This window comes from Venturia canescens, chromosome 2, assembly GCF_019457755.1.
Source record: "Venturia canescens isolate UGA chromosome 2, ASM1945775v1, whole genome shotgun sequence".
NCBI lineage: Eukaryota > Metazoa > Arthropoda > Insecta > Hymenoptera > Ichneumonidae > Venturia > Venturia canescens.
The window spans coordinates 20,017,486-20,032,306 of record NC_057422.1 but is presented as its reverse complement, the minus strand read 5'-3'; the positions used below and the strand labels follow the sequence as shown (position 1 = coordinate 20,032,306).

At 34.8% G+C, this 14,821-nt stretch overlaps 1 protein-coding gene across 1 annotated transcript in view; it reads right to left on the bottom strand.

Moving 5' to 3' along the window:
* Positions 1–415: 415 nt before the first annotated feature.
* The window catches only part of UBL3 (ubiquitin like 3), a 77,433-nt gene continuing 63,027 nt past the window's right edge, over positions 416–14,821 (bottom strand). The window contains exons 2-4 of the mRNA XM_043411262.1: positions 9,875–9,983; positions 8,530–8,694; positions 416–6,214 (exon numbers count right to left, since the gene is read on the bottom strand). Of these exons, the coding sequence (XP_043267197.1) occupies positions 6,150–6,214; positions 8,530–8,694; positions 9,875–9,983 (339 nt within the window). The 3' untranslated portion in view covers positions 416–6,149. The remainder of the gene's footprint in view (positions 6,215–8,529; positions 8,695–9,874; positions 9,984–14,821) is intronic.

Below are 14,821 nucleotides of genomic sequence, written 5' to 3'. Positions count from 1 at the left end.
TGGGTAGCGCCGCCTGTTGGTCAAAGAACAAACTTACCATTTCCCTCCTGCTCAGTGACTTGCGCCAAAGAGAAGAGTTGAGCTTGAGCGCTTTATTTTGAAGTATCTCTGCTTGGAAAAATAACACTATAGCAGCGCTATTGGGATAAAGTGTTCTTCGTATATGAGCTTTCATTTCCATAATAATTATTCCGTAATAGACGAATAGAAAAGTTGAACGAATAACCTAATAAGTTCGGATCTTATTTTACAGTGATACATGGATGGAAAACATTTATGGTTATATAAAAACAAATGAAAATGAAATACATTTGAGATATTGAAAACACTGGAAGTTTTCAACAAACTTCGAAATGACGAGGAATCGTTTTTTTGGAGGAAGAGGATTTTGAGTAATGAATAAAAAAGCGCCGTATTTCCCATTAAGTTTTCAACTTTATTTTCGTATGCTAATAACTAAGCCATTAGTTTGCAGTTAAAATCCTCGTCAATTTTACATTGAAGACAAAAATACGATCTAATATTTACAAATGAGGTGTGTAACGAAAGCTTTTGTTTTTATTGATTTATTTATTATTTTTGTTTTATATAATAAATTTTTGCGATAAAAAGAACATTGTTATTCGTTACAAGGGGACACAGTAGGGATCCGATAATCGCGTGATGAAAAATTTAATTTTTAATGAGATTATAATATGCTACATGGAAACAGAAGGAGTTTCACAGAGCGCCACAACATTGGATTTATGAAATGTATCCTGCAAAAAATATGTTTTCATATTATAATGCACTTTTTCGTTTAAAGCCCTCGACCCTTTTGCTGGCAACCCTTTATTTGTGTCCGTCTATAACGAAAAAAACGTTCAATGTTTTTACGCAACAACATTAAAATCAAAACAAACTTATGACGTTTATTAAAATTTTTCTTTTTCGTTTATCAGTTAATTGTTCTCATGGGTTAAGAACATTAGAACACTTACTAGTCAGTTGAAATATTAATCGTTCTATTTACAGATGAATATTGCCTATTATCTAATAGCGATGAAACTTAAAGTGTGGCTACCTATCAGCGGAATTTCAATTGAAAAAAAAGAGATAACAAAAACGAAAATCTTCATTTATATTACTTATAATCGAGTCAGAAGAAATGAAAAAAATTGCAATATTATTTCTCTTTTGAATTAAAACGATGTAGGTCAGTTCGCCCAATTGAAATTCATCCTAACAACCCGAGAACAACCCGAGTACAACCCAAGTGCCGAAGATCCAATAGAAAAGAAAAATGAAATGAACAATAATACTTGTACATAACTATCTAAAGAAATATTTGCTCAATTGAATCTCTATCATTTAATACCATATAGCCCCTCCCTTCGTTCGTTAATTATCTCTTTCATCATGGACAAGTTTTTTCATTATTTTTCAATGATGATTTTTTTTTGCTTTTTGCGTTGTATTTGTTTTTTTGGATTTTAGTCATGCCTCGAGTAGTAAGTTTATGTATAATTTCATGATACATATATTTATTATGTTGCTACACTTATGCGTTTATTATGTTACCTAGATTTAGATTTAACGTGATAAACGGGATACGAACAAACGGAAAACATGCTCGTTTTACGACATAGAAATGACAAATGAAACTTGTGATAATCAGCTCAACGGATAAACATAAATTCATTGCGTTTCCTTTTCTCTTTTATTCCCGAACAATTCTTCAAATCACTGTCGCTCGTGTGAGAATTGAAAACTCAGCACACATTTTCGATTCACGTGTTTGGCTACTGTAGGAAGCTCTCGTTCTCGTTGAATTTTTCCTTTTGTTTCTTGTCTTTTTTTTTTTTTCACATATATTGAAAGAAGAATTTGTTCAACTGTACAGGTAATATAATACCGTGGAATATTTGTTCAATTTATTTTTTTATTTTACTTTATTTTTATTTATATCAATGATTTTGAATCACGAAGATATCGGCGGGCCTGATAAAAATGGTTATCGAACATTGCACGCAATTATGATTTACATTTCCTCGATACTGACTGCAATTTTCATGCTCAACAATTTTGTTCGACAAAACGATGGTATTTTGTCTTTTTCACAAACGGTTCGGTTCTCGTTAACGAACATTATAGATTTTTTTTAATGAAAGTAGAATTTCGTCGAGTCAAAATACCTGACAATATTATTCCATTAGGACGGTCGGTCACCAAACTTTATTCAATCACCCTCCCCATTGACAAAATGACGTCTCCTTTTTTGAAAACACTCTTGTGAGACTACGATTGATGTAATAATTACAAACACAAATATACCGTGACTACAAATTTAACGTGTGAACGAAAAAAATAAAATAAAATAAATCAAACGAAGAAACTGTTGGTGTATCCGCAATTTTTATTCGGCGATGTATCCATGCACTGGAAATTTTAATGAAAACTTGTTGCTTTTCTAACTTTCGAGTTGTGATATCGTTCTTGCCATTTTTAAACATAGTACGTATATGATTTAAAACTGGTTCAGACGCCCACTAGAAAATGGATTCGTTGTAGCTCTTTTTAATCAACGATTGACTTTCGTTTAATTTGTGTCACTATTCCTGGCTTTTTAATGTAGTGTTTTTTTTTGTTATTTTTCTGATTCTTTCTTAAATATGAAAAGCACTTTACATTTCATTTGTGCGAGACCCCGCATTTGCACCGAAGTCGTAGGAAAGCATTCGGGTCTCGTGAGACTCGTGTTTCTTATTTCTTTCCAAAATGTAGTTTTTTTTTTTTTTTTTTTTTTTTTTTAAATTGAATAGGAAAATTTATTTGGAACGGGGCTTACAATTATCGTCAATTGAAAAATATTATTTGCATTTATCTTTCTGTTTTTATTTTCCTCGCCGCTTCCTTTCGGAGATTAAGAGCTTTCTCAGATGATTCGTAGACTTTTTAAGATGGTTATTGAAATTACACAACACCCGAGGTCGCATCGTAGAACGAAAAATATATTTCTTTTCTATTATTTTCAAAACAGTTCTGTACCACAAACTTCACACTGAAATTTTTTCCCCTTTTTTCTACAGTCACGTAGAAAAAGAGCACGGTGTGTGTTCCTTAATATTTTTTTAAGTGACATTTTTCACTCTCGAATATTTCTCTCATATGCAAAAAAGAGAGTAGCGCAAGACCAAATTACGGTGTGCAGAGTTTAAAAAATCGAGGCTTCATTGGAATTGATAAAAACTAAGTGATTATGGAATCCTACTTCATTGAGGTAGGATGAAAAAAAAAAATTATTCTATTCTTGGATCAATTCATCAATCTCGTGAACCTGAAAATATTAAAAAACAGAATGGATACATTTTACGAATTTTGTTGATCTTGTTGGAAGAAAAAAATGAGCCAGATAACAATGAGAGATTGACAAAATAATCGGTTGAAGGAATTCCATTAACGCAATGTTGTTTGTTTCGAGTCTCTTGTTTATTTTATTTTTCGCCACTCAGCTATTGATATATGTATTTCGATTTGAATGTTTTTGTGTGTTCGTCGTCAATGTTTTAAACTTTTTATCGCGCATGAAAAAACAAGTGGCTGAAAATAGCACTTTTTTTCCACCGGTTTTTGTTTTTTCCAAAGCGTCGAGCCCTTAATCGAACAATGGGTTATGGAAAAGTTTTTCGTCAGAGTGTAGGAATCAATGAATGACGTAGCGTTGGGAAAGTCACTGAGAAATAGCGAAACATAAGACCTTTTGACGGATATGAGCGATGAATAACCCACTGAATTTGCGCAAATTAATCGATAAAATAAATGAAATAAAAATCCATTCCAATGGAAACTATCAGAAACACGGTGATCTCGGAAGTTAAAAAAAAAAGAGTAGAGATTGAGTTGCAGAAGAAGCTAAAACAAGAAGAACCCTTGATGATAATTTTGGGAGAGGGAGACGGCGGGAGAAGAAGAAATAGTTAAATGTTTAACAGGTGCTGATATGTTTCGGACGACTGTGAATTTTTACAACAGTAGCAAAGCTCGAAAACCCAAACAATAGAACAAGAAGGAATTAAAGAGCAAGAGAGAAAGAGAATTGAACGAAGGATAAATGAAGGGGATGGGCCAAGTACGAGGGGGATCGTGAGATTTCAAAGCAAATAATAAAAATCTAGCAAAGAGTGTAACACGAAGTTTGTAAGAAACGAAATAAATAACTTGGTAATCGTCAGATTTTCATGAAATTCACTACGTAAGGACAATATATATATATACACATTATTATGCATTGATAAGAGATATAATACAGTACAGTTAGTGTAATATTAGAGTATATTTAGAATAGGCTACAACATATGATAACGGTCCGGTTAGTTGATTTCAGTTTTTTCAATCATTCCATATTTTGTTGGCTCTCCTATTCCTTTTGCTTTGTTTTATCCTTCTTTTCTTCTTTTTTTACCTAACTACAAAGGTCTACGAGAGGGTTTTATCCTTTTTTTCCTTAATACCCGTACGACTGGGCCGGTGGGGACTACGAGAAAATTTAACTAGACCCAATCGAAGAAATTGGACGGGAATCGACGGAGGTCGGAAAAGGGAAGGAGCTGTGAAACGTAGAAAGGGATGAGAAGGAGCTAGACATACATACATATACACACATACACTGTTGAATGGTTATATGCACGTGTATATAACATATGTATGTTCTCAAGTTCTCTGCCTTTGTTTTTCTTCATTCAAATCTTTCTTCATTTTTATTAAATCACTACTACCGTTAAGAGATCCAATGTCCGTTTGTTTTTCTCTGTTTTTCTCTGTCTCTCTCTCTCTCTTTTCAACTTTTTCGTGTGTTAATATACTGGATACTAAACTCTCGAAGGTGATGTCATAATATTAATTCAAATTCATGATAATAAAGTCTATAGTACGAGACGTTTAACTTTGCATGTCCAACTGGTCGTCGTACTATAATATATATTTATATATAATATAATTTTAATAATAGTATGTATATAATATATTCACTACCTGCATATCACAACATAAAATTTATTCTTCCTTCTCCACATTCGTACTAATTTTCTCTCACGCACTTCTTTTTTTCTCGATATATCTCAAACACGAAATTCATTCTCACCGTAAAACATTCAGACGCACGTATTCCAACTACATTATTATATAATAACGCTGCGGTAGTTTGTTCTTCGTGGTTTTTTTTTGTTTTTATTAGTGGATGGGGCTTTTGAAGCAACGGTAGCGACGACGTTTCCAGGAACCTTGCCAAACGATCAGGGGCTCTCCGTTCGCCCCTCTGTTTTTGGTACTGGGATCATTTTTTCTTCGTGGTTTTTAAATTTGTTGTTTTTAAATATATATATATTGTATATATACGTCATCCATATACATATAAACATGGATTCTTAGTTTTTTCGTGATTTTGATCCGATTCTCCGACGTTTACGGAAGTTTGTCAGTTCAACACTTCCAAGGGCAGTATGAACGGTAGGTAGGCGTCAGGAAATGTTTGTTCCCGTCTCGCAAGACCATGAGTCTTTTCCTTTCCATATTTCCAGTCATTAGTCCGGGTCTTGAGTGTACCTCCCCGCACGAAAGAACCTTTTTTCATGTCTCCCACGTGCAAGAATCACGACACGGTAAAACCGTAACGCAATACCCCACTTTTTGGTGCGAGTACGTAATTTCGATTTTTTAGCGAGACTTTGCTTCGCGTCCTGACGCGACTTTATTACGTATATTACAAAGATTTTATTCTACGCTTTGCCTCGTGTGACCTGCTATGTTGTTCCTGATCGCCCATGGGTTCGTGACTAAACGAATTGTTTTGTTCGTTATTTGCGACGCTCGACGTTTTCCGACCAGTTTTCACTCCGATTTCAAGAAGAAAATGGCATCCTCTACGATACATGAATATTCTTGTGTTCCTTTCTCTTCTCACTTTGTTTCGGGGCTTGACATACCGCCATTCCTCCGATGTGTCAAGGATATATTCCTCTTGATTCGTTTGCTACTTTGCTCACAAGCTCCAGCCACTAACGATCAGACATCAGCATAAAACCTTAGAAACTCATGGCTCAGCTCCGATGTCCATTGGCTCTCTCACACGTGGTAAATCGCCTCAAAAATAAATTCCAAAGCAGCCAATGTTTTTAAAGTATGCAGCATGACGCGGAGCAGCAACTGCTACCTCCACCTTTACTCTTTTGTCTCTGATCTGAAACATTCAAGTTGTCCTTTATATATTGTGTTCCAATTATTATTATAGTACGGGCATCAAGTATTTCTGGCATTCGGATAAATATTTTTTTCTTTTCTTCACACTGATATTGTATTTTCGAACATTTATTGAAATTAAAAATGCTCAACGTAATAAACAAACACGTGTGGATTTGCGAAAGTTAAGAGAAAAATAACACACGTATAATAAATGAATATAAAGCTGCTGAGGTAGAAAAAAATATGGAAGATTGAAAACAAGTTGGTAAGTGTTCGTAAATTTGATGAGGCATTAAAGGGATCGAAGGATTGGGAGAGGATAATTAATGGGACTCACGGTCAGCCCTAGGGATACAAAGTAGCATATTAAGTGTCGTCAAAGCTTTCAGGGTCATCAGGTTGAACATACATGTATTCGCCATTAGGGAGAATGCCTGTAAGGATCGTAAATGAGGCATGCAAAAGATGAATTAATCAATGAATTTCAATTGCAGTGAAAATTTCGGTAAAGACGTATGAAGCCAACGGCAAGTTTACCAAATTAACATACAGAGAGTTGAACTTTTGAAAAATTTAATGAATAAAACTCTTTTTGAGCGTTAGTAAAAGAAAGAAAAACGAGGGGTAAACATAAGTTGCGTATTTTGACCAATAACGAGCAAATTAATTGGAAAATCGAACAGGAAGGGAAAAGTTTTCATTTCCCATGACGTGGTAATTATATAGGACATTCCAGGCCAAATCGACCACTTTTGAACCTGATCCCTTTCGATTTGGCGGAAACTTTTTTATCTTTTTCTACTGTGTCAGAGAAAGCTTTCAAAATTTTTTCAAATTTTTTTCCCGACCCAAAAATAGTTATGAATTTTTCTAAAAAAATGGTCTTATCTTTATTCAGAGTGACAACGCTCTGGAAAATTGACTTATTGCGACGTTTTTTTTTTTTTTTAAATATTGTCTTCGAGTGTACTTTTCAGAAAAAAATATCAAAAAGTCATACAAATCTATCTTCAACTTTTTTTTTTTTGAAAATTTACATAAAAAACTTTTCTTTTTTTTCTTTTCTCCATAAGAAACTTTTTCTACAAGTTCTCTGAAATTTTCAAAATGGGATCTTTTCACTTTTTATTCTTTTTTTCCATTGGAATTTTTTTTTTCTCAATTCTGCTTATTTCTAATGACACCACTTTGAACATCTTCTTCTAGGATGTACCGAGAATCTTGAAAGTTGAAAAACAATGATAATTATAAGAATTAAAATCAGTAGACAATGGGAAAAATGAAATTGAAGAAAAAAAAAAAATTAAAGACAGCCTTGAATATTTCTTGGACTTCTCTAAACTACATTTGAAAACAAAGAAAATGGAATAAAATTCATGATTTGGCAATTTTTGGTCAAACTATGAGCTTTTAAAAATTTAGAAGTTGGTTAATCGGGATAAGATTCATTTCAATTTTTCCATTTTACATTCTACGCTTTTTTCTTTTATGTATTTATAAATTCTGTAGTTACAATTATTTAATAAACTATAGTTTTTTGAGTATCAAAAAAATAATCAAAACATATCCAGTACTGTCTCATTTCTTTTGATTTTTTCGAAACAAATTGAAATTTTTCCAACGATTACCGATTTTAATTCTTATAATTATCGTTGCTTTTAAGGTTCTCGGTACATCCCAAAATATTTTCAAAGTGGTGTCATTAGAAGTAAGCTGAAATGAAAATAAAAAAATCTTTTTTCGTAATGGAAAAAAAGAATAGAAAGCGAAAAGAGCCCACTGTCAAAATTTCAGAGAACTTGTAGAAAATGTCAAAGTTCCTTATAGAGAAAAGAAAAAAAAAATAAAAAATGGTAATCATCCCAAAATTTTCGTTCTGTATCTAAATTCTCAAAAAAAAAAAAAAAAAAAAGTTGAAGATAGATTTGTATGACTTTTTGATATTTTTCTTCTGAAAAGTAGACTCGAAGACAAAACTTAAAAAAAACCTCCCAATAAGTCAATTTTCGAGAGCGTTGTCACTTTGGACAAAAGTAACACCATTTTTTTAGAAAAATTCACAATTGTTTTTGGGTCGGGAAAAAAAATTAGAAAAAATTCGGAAAACTTTCTCTGGTACAGTAGAAAAAGATAAAAAAGTTTCCGCCAAATGGAAAGGGGTCGGGCTCAAAAATGGTTGATTTGACGCGGAACGCCTCATATATACTTTATTTTTTGTATTAATGAATTTTTTAAATTCAATGCAAACGAATGAATATTTTAATTCAAGAATTCTCGAAATTTAATAATGATTCGTCAAAAGTGAGTACGAACCTTGTGAATTAGGTTCGGGAAGATTTTCCCGTGGAACCAGATGCATCACCGTTGTTTTTCCAAAGGGAAGCCCAAGAGCACCGAGCGTGACATTGCTGTGTAGGAAACGACCCTGGTAAATTAGTCGTAAGATTTCAGCCTTGGCAACCGCCTCTTCCGCCCAATCTGCAAGATATCAACGTATACTAATGAAACAAAGTTTCTTTCGTTCTCGAATTTTTTCACTTTCTTGTTTCACAAATTTTTTCATACGTGAGAAACAAGAGGAAAATGAATGGCAGGGAAGAATTGAAATTTTGATATTTTCATGGTTCTAAGGTCGCAGTTGTCCGAATCATTAGAGCGCAACAATTTTTTTTTTCATTCACAAACTCCCGGCAGTTCGCCGTTCAAGTTGTAATCGATGTTCTTTCGAATCTCTACTTGAAATCGATTAAAAAATAAAACAATTTCGAAAGTTGAATGAATAGTTGAATTTAAAAAACCATCAGTGCATACTTCAAGAAAAGTTTAAGACATTATTTTTAGCCTTGGCATACGAAAGCTTTCCTGACATTTTCTCTTGCACACTCAGAATCCAAATTTGCACTGAAGCTGCAAGAAATTGAACAATAAATGAAGGAACGTGTTAACAAATCGGAACGATAAAAATTTCAATACCACCAAAGTTTGAGGTACATTTATGATGTACTTTTGGACGTTTGACATGAGAAGAGGCACGAATTGGGAAAGTTACTACTCCCTATGATAAATATATAAATGTGCTCCATCATGACGAACTCCCGGTGAGAAATATATTCCGTACAAGTTGCGGGAATCGCAATCATTAAGAATTAATAGAATTCTACTCTGTTACGTGTTAACCGAGCGTGCAATGAACTGCCGGGGTAGCTGGCTGTCTGGCTCTTTTTCCCGGATCTCCTCTTCTCGCTTTTACCCATTACGGTATTTTCAGAGCGTACAACTTTCGAGTGAAACACCTAGCCCGCGAGAGCCCTGCGTATATAAACAATCTCACAGTGTTTATAATCGCGACAAGAATAATGCATTCGTGCCCACAGTGATAATTTGAGTCAGCGATGAGATTAAATCGTCTTGTTACGTTGAGAAAAATGAGAAAAATTATGCTCCTCGGTATAAATCAGTGCAAAATTTCGTATTGTTATTGCAGAATCGTGTGTCGTAAGACTTTTCATAATATTTATTACTTTGATGAAACTTTTTCGAAATTCAGTATCCTACTAATGAAAAGATATTTCTTTTCATTTTTGTTATTCGTTTCTTAGATTAAGCTGAACATCGTTGCCGTAATATTCGTATCCATATGCACGCGAAATAGTCTTACCTTCCGGCCAATTTTCAAACACATGGTGGGCTATGTCCCCCGCCGAGTCGCTTGGACTGAATAGGAACTCTTTTGTCTTACCGCTGACGAGAATTAGGCGTAAGTTTATCTGCAACAGAATAAGCGAAAGAAAATATTCAGGCGCGTCTTTTGAGTGAGGACATGATGAAAAGGTCTTGAAAATAAGCTCCTCCAAATAGGTGACCATCCAAAACACGATTGATTCGGGTGGGGCTCAGTATGTCGAATAACTGAATTGTAGAACGGTCGATATTTCGAAATTTTTAAAGTTGTGACATAAGTTTGGAGAAAAATAAGTAATTCGAAATTCTTATTCCCGATCGACTATTCAGTAGATTGCATGTTTAATCAAAAATTTCTTCCTTGAATTCGTATTTACTCGAAAATATGTATTTCGAAAGTTTTCATTTCGAATGCAATTTAAACAGACCATCTGAATGTCAAAAGTTCATATTTTCGAATTCAAAATGGAGAGTAATTGTTTTACAGACAGACCAGAATATAGAGTAGCAAAAAATCGAAAGTGAATTTTTCGAGCCTCTAAAACTTAGATATGCGGAATAGCGATGGCTCGAAAAGGCAAAAGTTAAAATGGCGATGTTTAAAATTGGAGATCACCGGTCTGAGTAAGTGAGTGAGTGAGACGCGTGTATTTGGAGCTCCACTGTATTTCTTTATTTTGATCGATCGACTTTCTAACGTTTCGCTATTTTGACTGTTCGACTTTTTGGTGTTTCAGTATTTCAACTTCAGTAATATTTGATCTTTCGTTATTATATTTTCAAAATTGTAAATTTTCACAGTATCACTGACTGTAGTAATTTATGAATCGAAAGAGTGATAGTCGAGTTTTCGAAAAATCGATATTTTAGTCATCGTCCTATGGGCGACTGTTACATTCTATTTTAGATGTAAACGTGCTTCGAACCTTGCAGTTTCTGCTTTATTTATGTTCGGCATTCAAAGCTCTAGTCGAATCTACCTGTCTCCATATTATCATTCGAAGTTTATAAACTCGAGATTTTAGCTGTTCGAAATTTTAGTCATTCCAACATTTGATCCCCACCTATTGATTCAACACCGAAATAAATATAAACATTTTTCGACATTTCACATTGCACGAACATTCGGTTGCCATCCAACGATAAAAATTTCGTTAGCATTTTGAAAGAATAATTAACTGAGAATGTGCGCTGCACTAAATATAGCGATGACGAAGCTGAAGTTTGTTACGTTGGAGTCCAACGAAATGAGGGAAAAAACATTTGTAATTGACCAATTTTTTATTTCACGAAGTATCGCAGGTTGAAAAACTTACGAATTGCTAATTCAGCAGGGAACGAAATTGGAGAATTACTGGAATAATTGGAGGCTTTTTAAAAATCATTTAGTTGGGCTTCAACGTTGCAAACTTCAGCCTCATTAGCGATTACCGATTTCTGATATCATCGAAAGGACAAGAAATGACACTTCGACATCGTCAATTCTGAACGTGCTTTCGATTTATCGGAGTCGATCAAGCCGTTTTTAATTGACGGGCGTTTCAATGAGTTTAGCAAAGTACAACATATTCTCGCGGCGCAAAGTTGCGGATGTACGTGTGCGGATTATACAGGTGTATACCTAGGTAAAAATGTGACTCCCTTGCTGCTCTCTTTCAGGCTTTGGAAGCTCTCTCACGAACGAGCGTTTTAAATATAGTTGGAGGAAACCGAGAATCCAAATTCTCTCACGGTTTCCGCATCAAAGTTGACTCACCGCATGACACAAAATTATAGGCAAACGGGTTTTATGTACAAATGTTTAACGCTATTTTCGGAACGGTCCATTTACGCTCTATTTCGAGGTGTGAGAGCCCGCTTCTCCTTTCCCCGTCTTTTTCTGTCGTTCATCGTCTCGTGAGACTTCGATGCAACGCCCAGCCATAAAATCTACTCAAAAAACTTTAATTTTGTGCTGAATCGATTTTTAAAATAATTATTTATTAAATTTTAAAATAATTCTTAAGTATTCTCGCGCGTTTGAATTATTTGTTTATTTAATAAATAAACAAATCAATAAATAGCACACTCGTTCGTAGTCATAAATTATTGTTCAGCATTTTGAAATCTCTCAATTACTTGAGGAATAACTTTAATAATTGAAATTTGGAGATATGCTAAAAATATACGGCGTGCCTTTATTCCCAGAATTATTAGAGGATCTACCGCCTTGTTGTCGAGAAAACAATTCGCGAAAATCTCATTTTTTGACGTAGCCTCTTATGGCAGGCACACTTCCTGTGCGACGATTTGGATTTCATGAAACGAGATCCTCCTAACTTTAAAGAGCCAAAAACGAGAATAAGGAAATATAATGTTTTTATATTTCAATGATGTTTTGAGAAACCCTTGTTATGCTGATGAAAATGATTTGAGATTGGAAAAAAAAGAAAAACACTTACTTGAAGTCAACGAGCAATAACGACAACACCACGAGCCAGCTGGTTTAAAATATAGATATGCATATACGCATATAAATAGAAAATGGCTGTCGTCACATTTTACTTGACGATTTTATAACGAAAGTATTTTAACCGCTATCATTATATTAAAAATGTATCAATCTCAACAAACAAGTTACACACGATCATCTTCTTAATAATTGCGAGAATAAATTTTGTTCGTTTTTTTGATCGTGAAAAGAACAAAAAAGTTCCTTGCTTTTTTGAATGACAAGGACCTCCTTAATTTGCATTATAATGGTACATTCGGGATAATCTGCCTTACTTTGGACGTGAAAAGTAACGCGGACTCGTAATTATTGCAGTGTTTTCTATTCTCTGAGAGAAATGAACGCGGAATCTCAAAAAAGTTGAAAATTTTGTCGGCTTAACGAGATTCATTTTTTGTTCGTGGGCCACGCAGATTCTCTTTATTTATTTGCTTAGGAAGTATAATTTTAGACAAATAAAGACGACGCTGAAGTTTCCGACGTTGGAGTCCAACGAAATGAACGAAAAAAAACGTTTGTAATTCATCAATTTTTTATTTAACGAATCGTTAGTGCAGCTTGAATAACTACGAATCGCAAATTTGGCAGGGAACAAAATAGGAGAATTACTGGAATTATTGGAGAGTTTTTTTCGATCATTTCATTGGACTCCAACGTTGGAAACTTCAGCGTCATAAATAAAGAAACTAGGAAGTATTCAAAATCATGTCCATTCGAATTGTAAGTCGTTATCCACCGTGTATTACGTTTTGAATTTTTATTAATAGTTTGATCACGAAAAAAAGTGTCGAATGTATGTTTGCCGGGGAAAGTAAAAATTTTTTACGGACCTCCCATGTCCATAACCACGGACACTCATCCGCTGATCTATTCATTTGTCTCCGGCACACGCTATTGATGAATAACCGCACCAAAGCGAGTCGTCCAAATGTGCGCTATTCTTTTTTCATTCCAATTTTTCGACAGATGTTTTTCATTTTTATTCCTACGATGAAATTCCACTATACGTATTGTGCCTCGGCCGCTCGAGTTATGATTGATGTGTCGGACACGCGGACACGGCTTTCGAGTTTAAAGTTGTGGAAACGCACACTTTCGAGCATCCGATATTCTGGCTCGAGTGTTAAGGCTTGCTGGACCGAACGATCGCTGCATTTTTTCTCTGGTTCTGTGCGAGCGCTCGTGAAAGATCAGAATAGTTTTTTTTTCAGAATGAACGTTGAAAATGATTTTTCTATTTTCCTTTTTATCGCTCAATGAATGGATAACGTTCTACTTCAGAATCGTAAGTGCCATTGTTTTTTAGTACAACATCCAAAGTTCACGAGATAGAAGAATCGATGCTGTTCCCTGTTTACCAGTCCACCGAATAGTCGGATAATAACCTTCTTCGCTTTTGCAAATCCACGAAGAATCTAAACGAATTTTTCGTGTTCGGTTAATATTGATTAATAAATTATACACCTCAATAATAAATTTACCTTTTCATCGGTAAAAATGGCGACGAGAAGGTAAAAACGTATTTTCGTGGAAACAATTCTCTAGAATTATGATTATAATGCATTCGCTCGTGATTCGTGCGCAGAGTTTTGCTGCTCATCGATGCAAGTAGAGGAAGAGCAGAAAATGAATTTCTGTGTTTATTTAGTCAAGTTTGTCGCCTGAACAAATGTACGCCGGTAATTCAATGCTGCGTTCCCTCCAGATTGCACGTATAAATCGACTAGATACTGGGCTGGGATTATTCATTCTGTTTTTTCGAAGACTGCACGGAACGCAGTGTCTTCAGTGGATGCTGATTTTTTTCCACCTGTTTGAGTGCACAGTAAAAATGCATATTAAAATGTTTACCAAAGTATTGCAAAATAGATATGTGAATCGCAATTCATAGCGCGTGACATCACCGACTGGTACCATCGGAGACCAGTTGCTGTCGTGATGCCTTATGAAGCAGCTTCCAGTGCCAACTGGTCTCGGGTGAGAAAAAGAGAGAACGCGCGCGTACAGGCATTGGAAAAATACAAGAAAAAATGGAGAAACAGGTGTAGCGGCACAGGCATTCGTACACATGTTCTTCTCTCTTATTCCTAAGATTCTGGGTCACTCGTGGCGAATAAAGGATTGCACCCTTCATTAGATATCATCGTCTCCAATGGCAAATAACTTGCATTGTCGTGTTGACGATTCAGGACCGTCTCCGCTCAACGGAATCGAAAAAGACGCGCGAATTTAGCTGAAAATGGCTCGTGAAAGTGTCTCGATGATCGAACGTTCAGTTTTCTTCTTCCCGAATTAAGCGAATCCCAGCACCAGCAATTATGCTCGAGGAGAGATTAGAAATTTTCCTCGTAACTGATACGGAAATCGATCTATCAAAAAACGTATCTGTTCGAACTACATTCGAATGAGGAAATGCGTGTATAAAATGCGCAA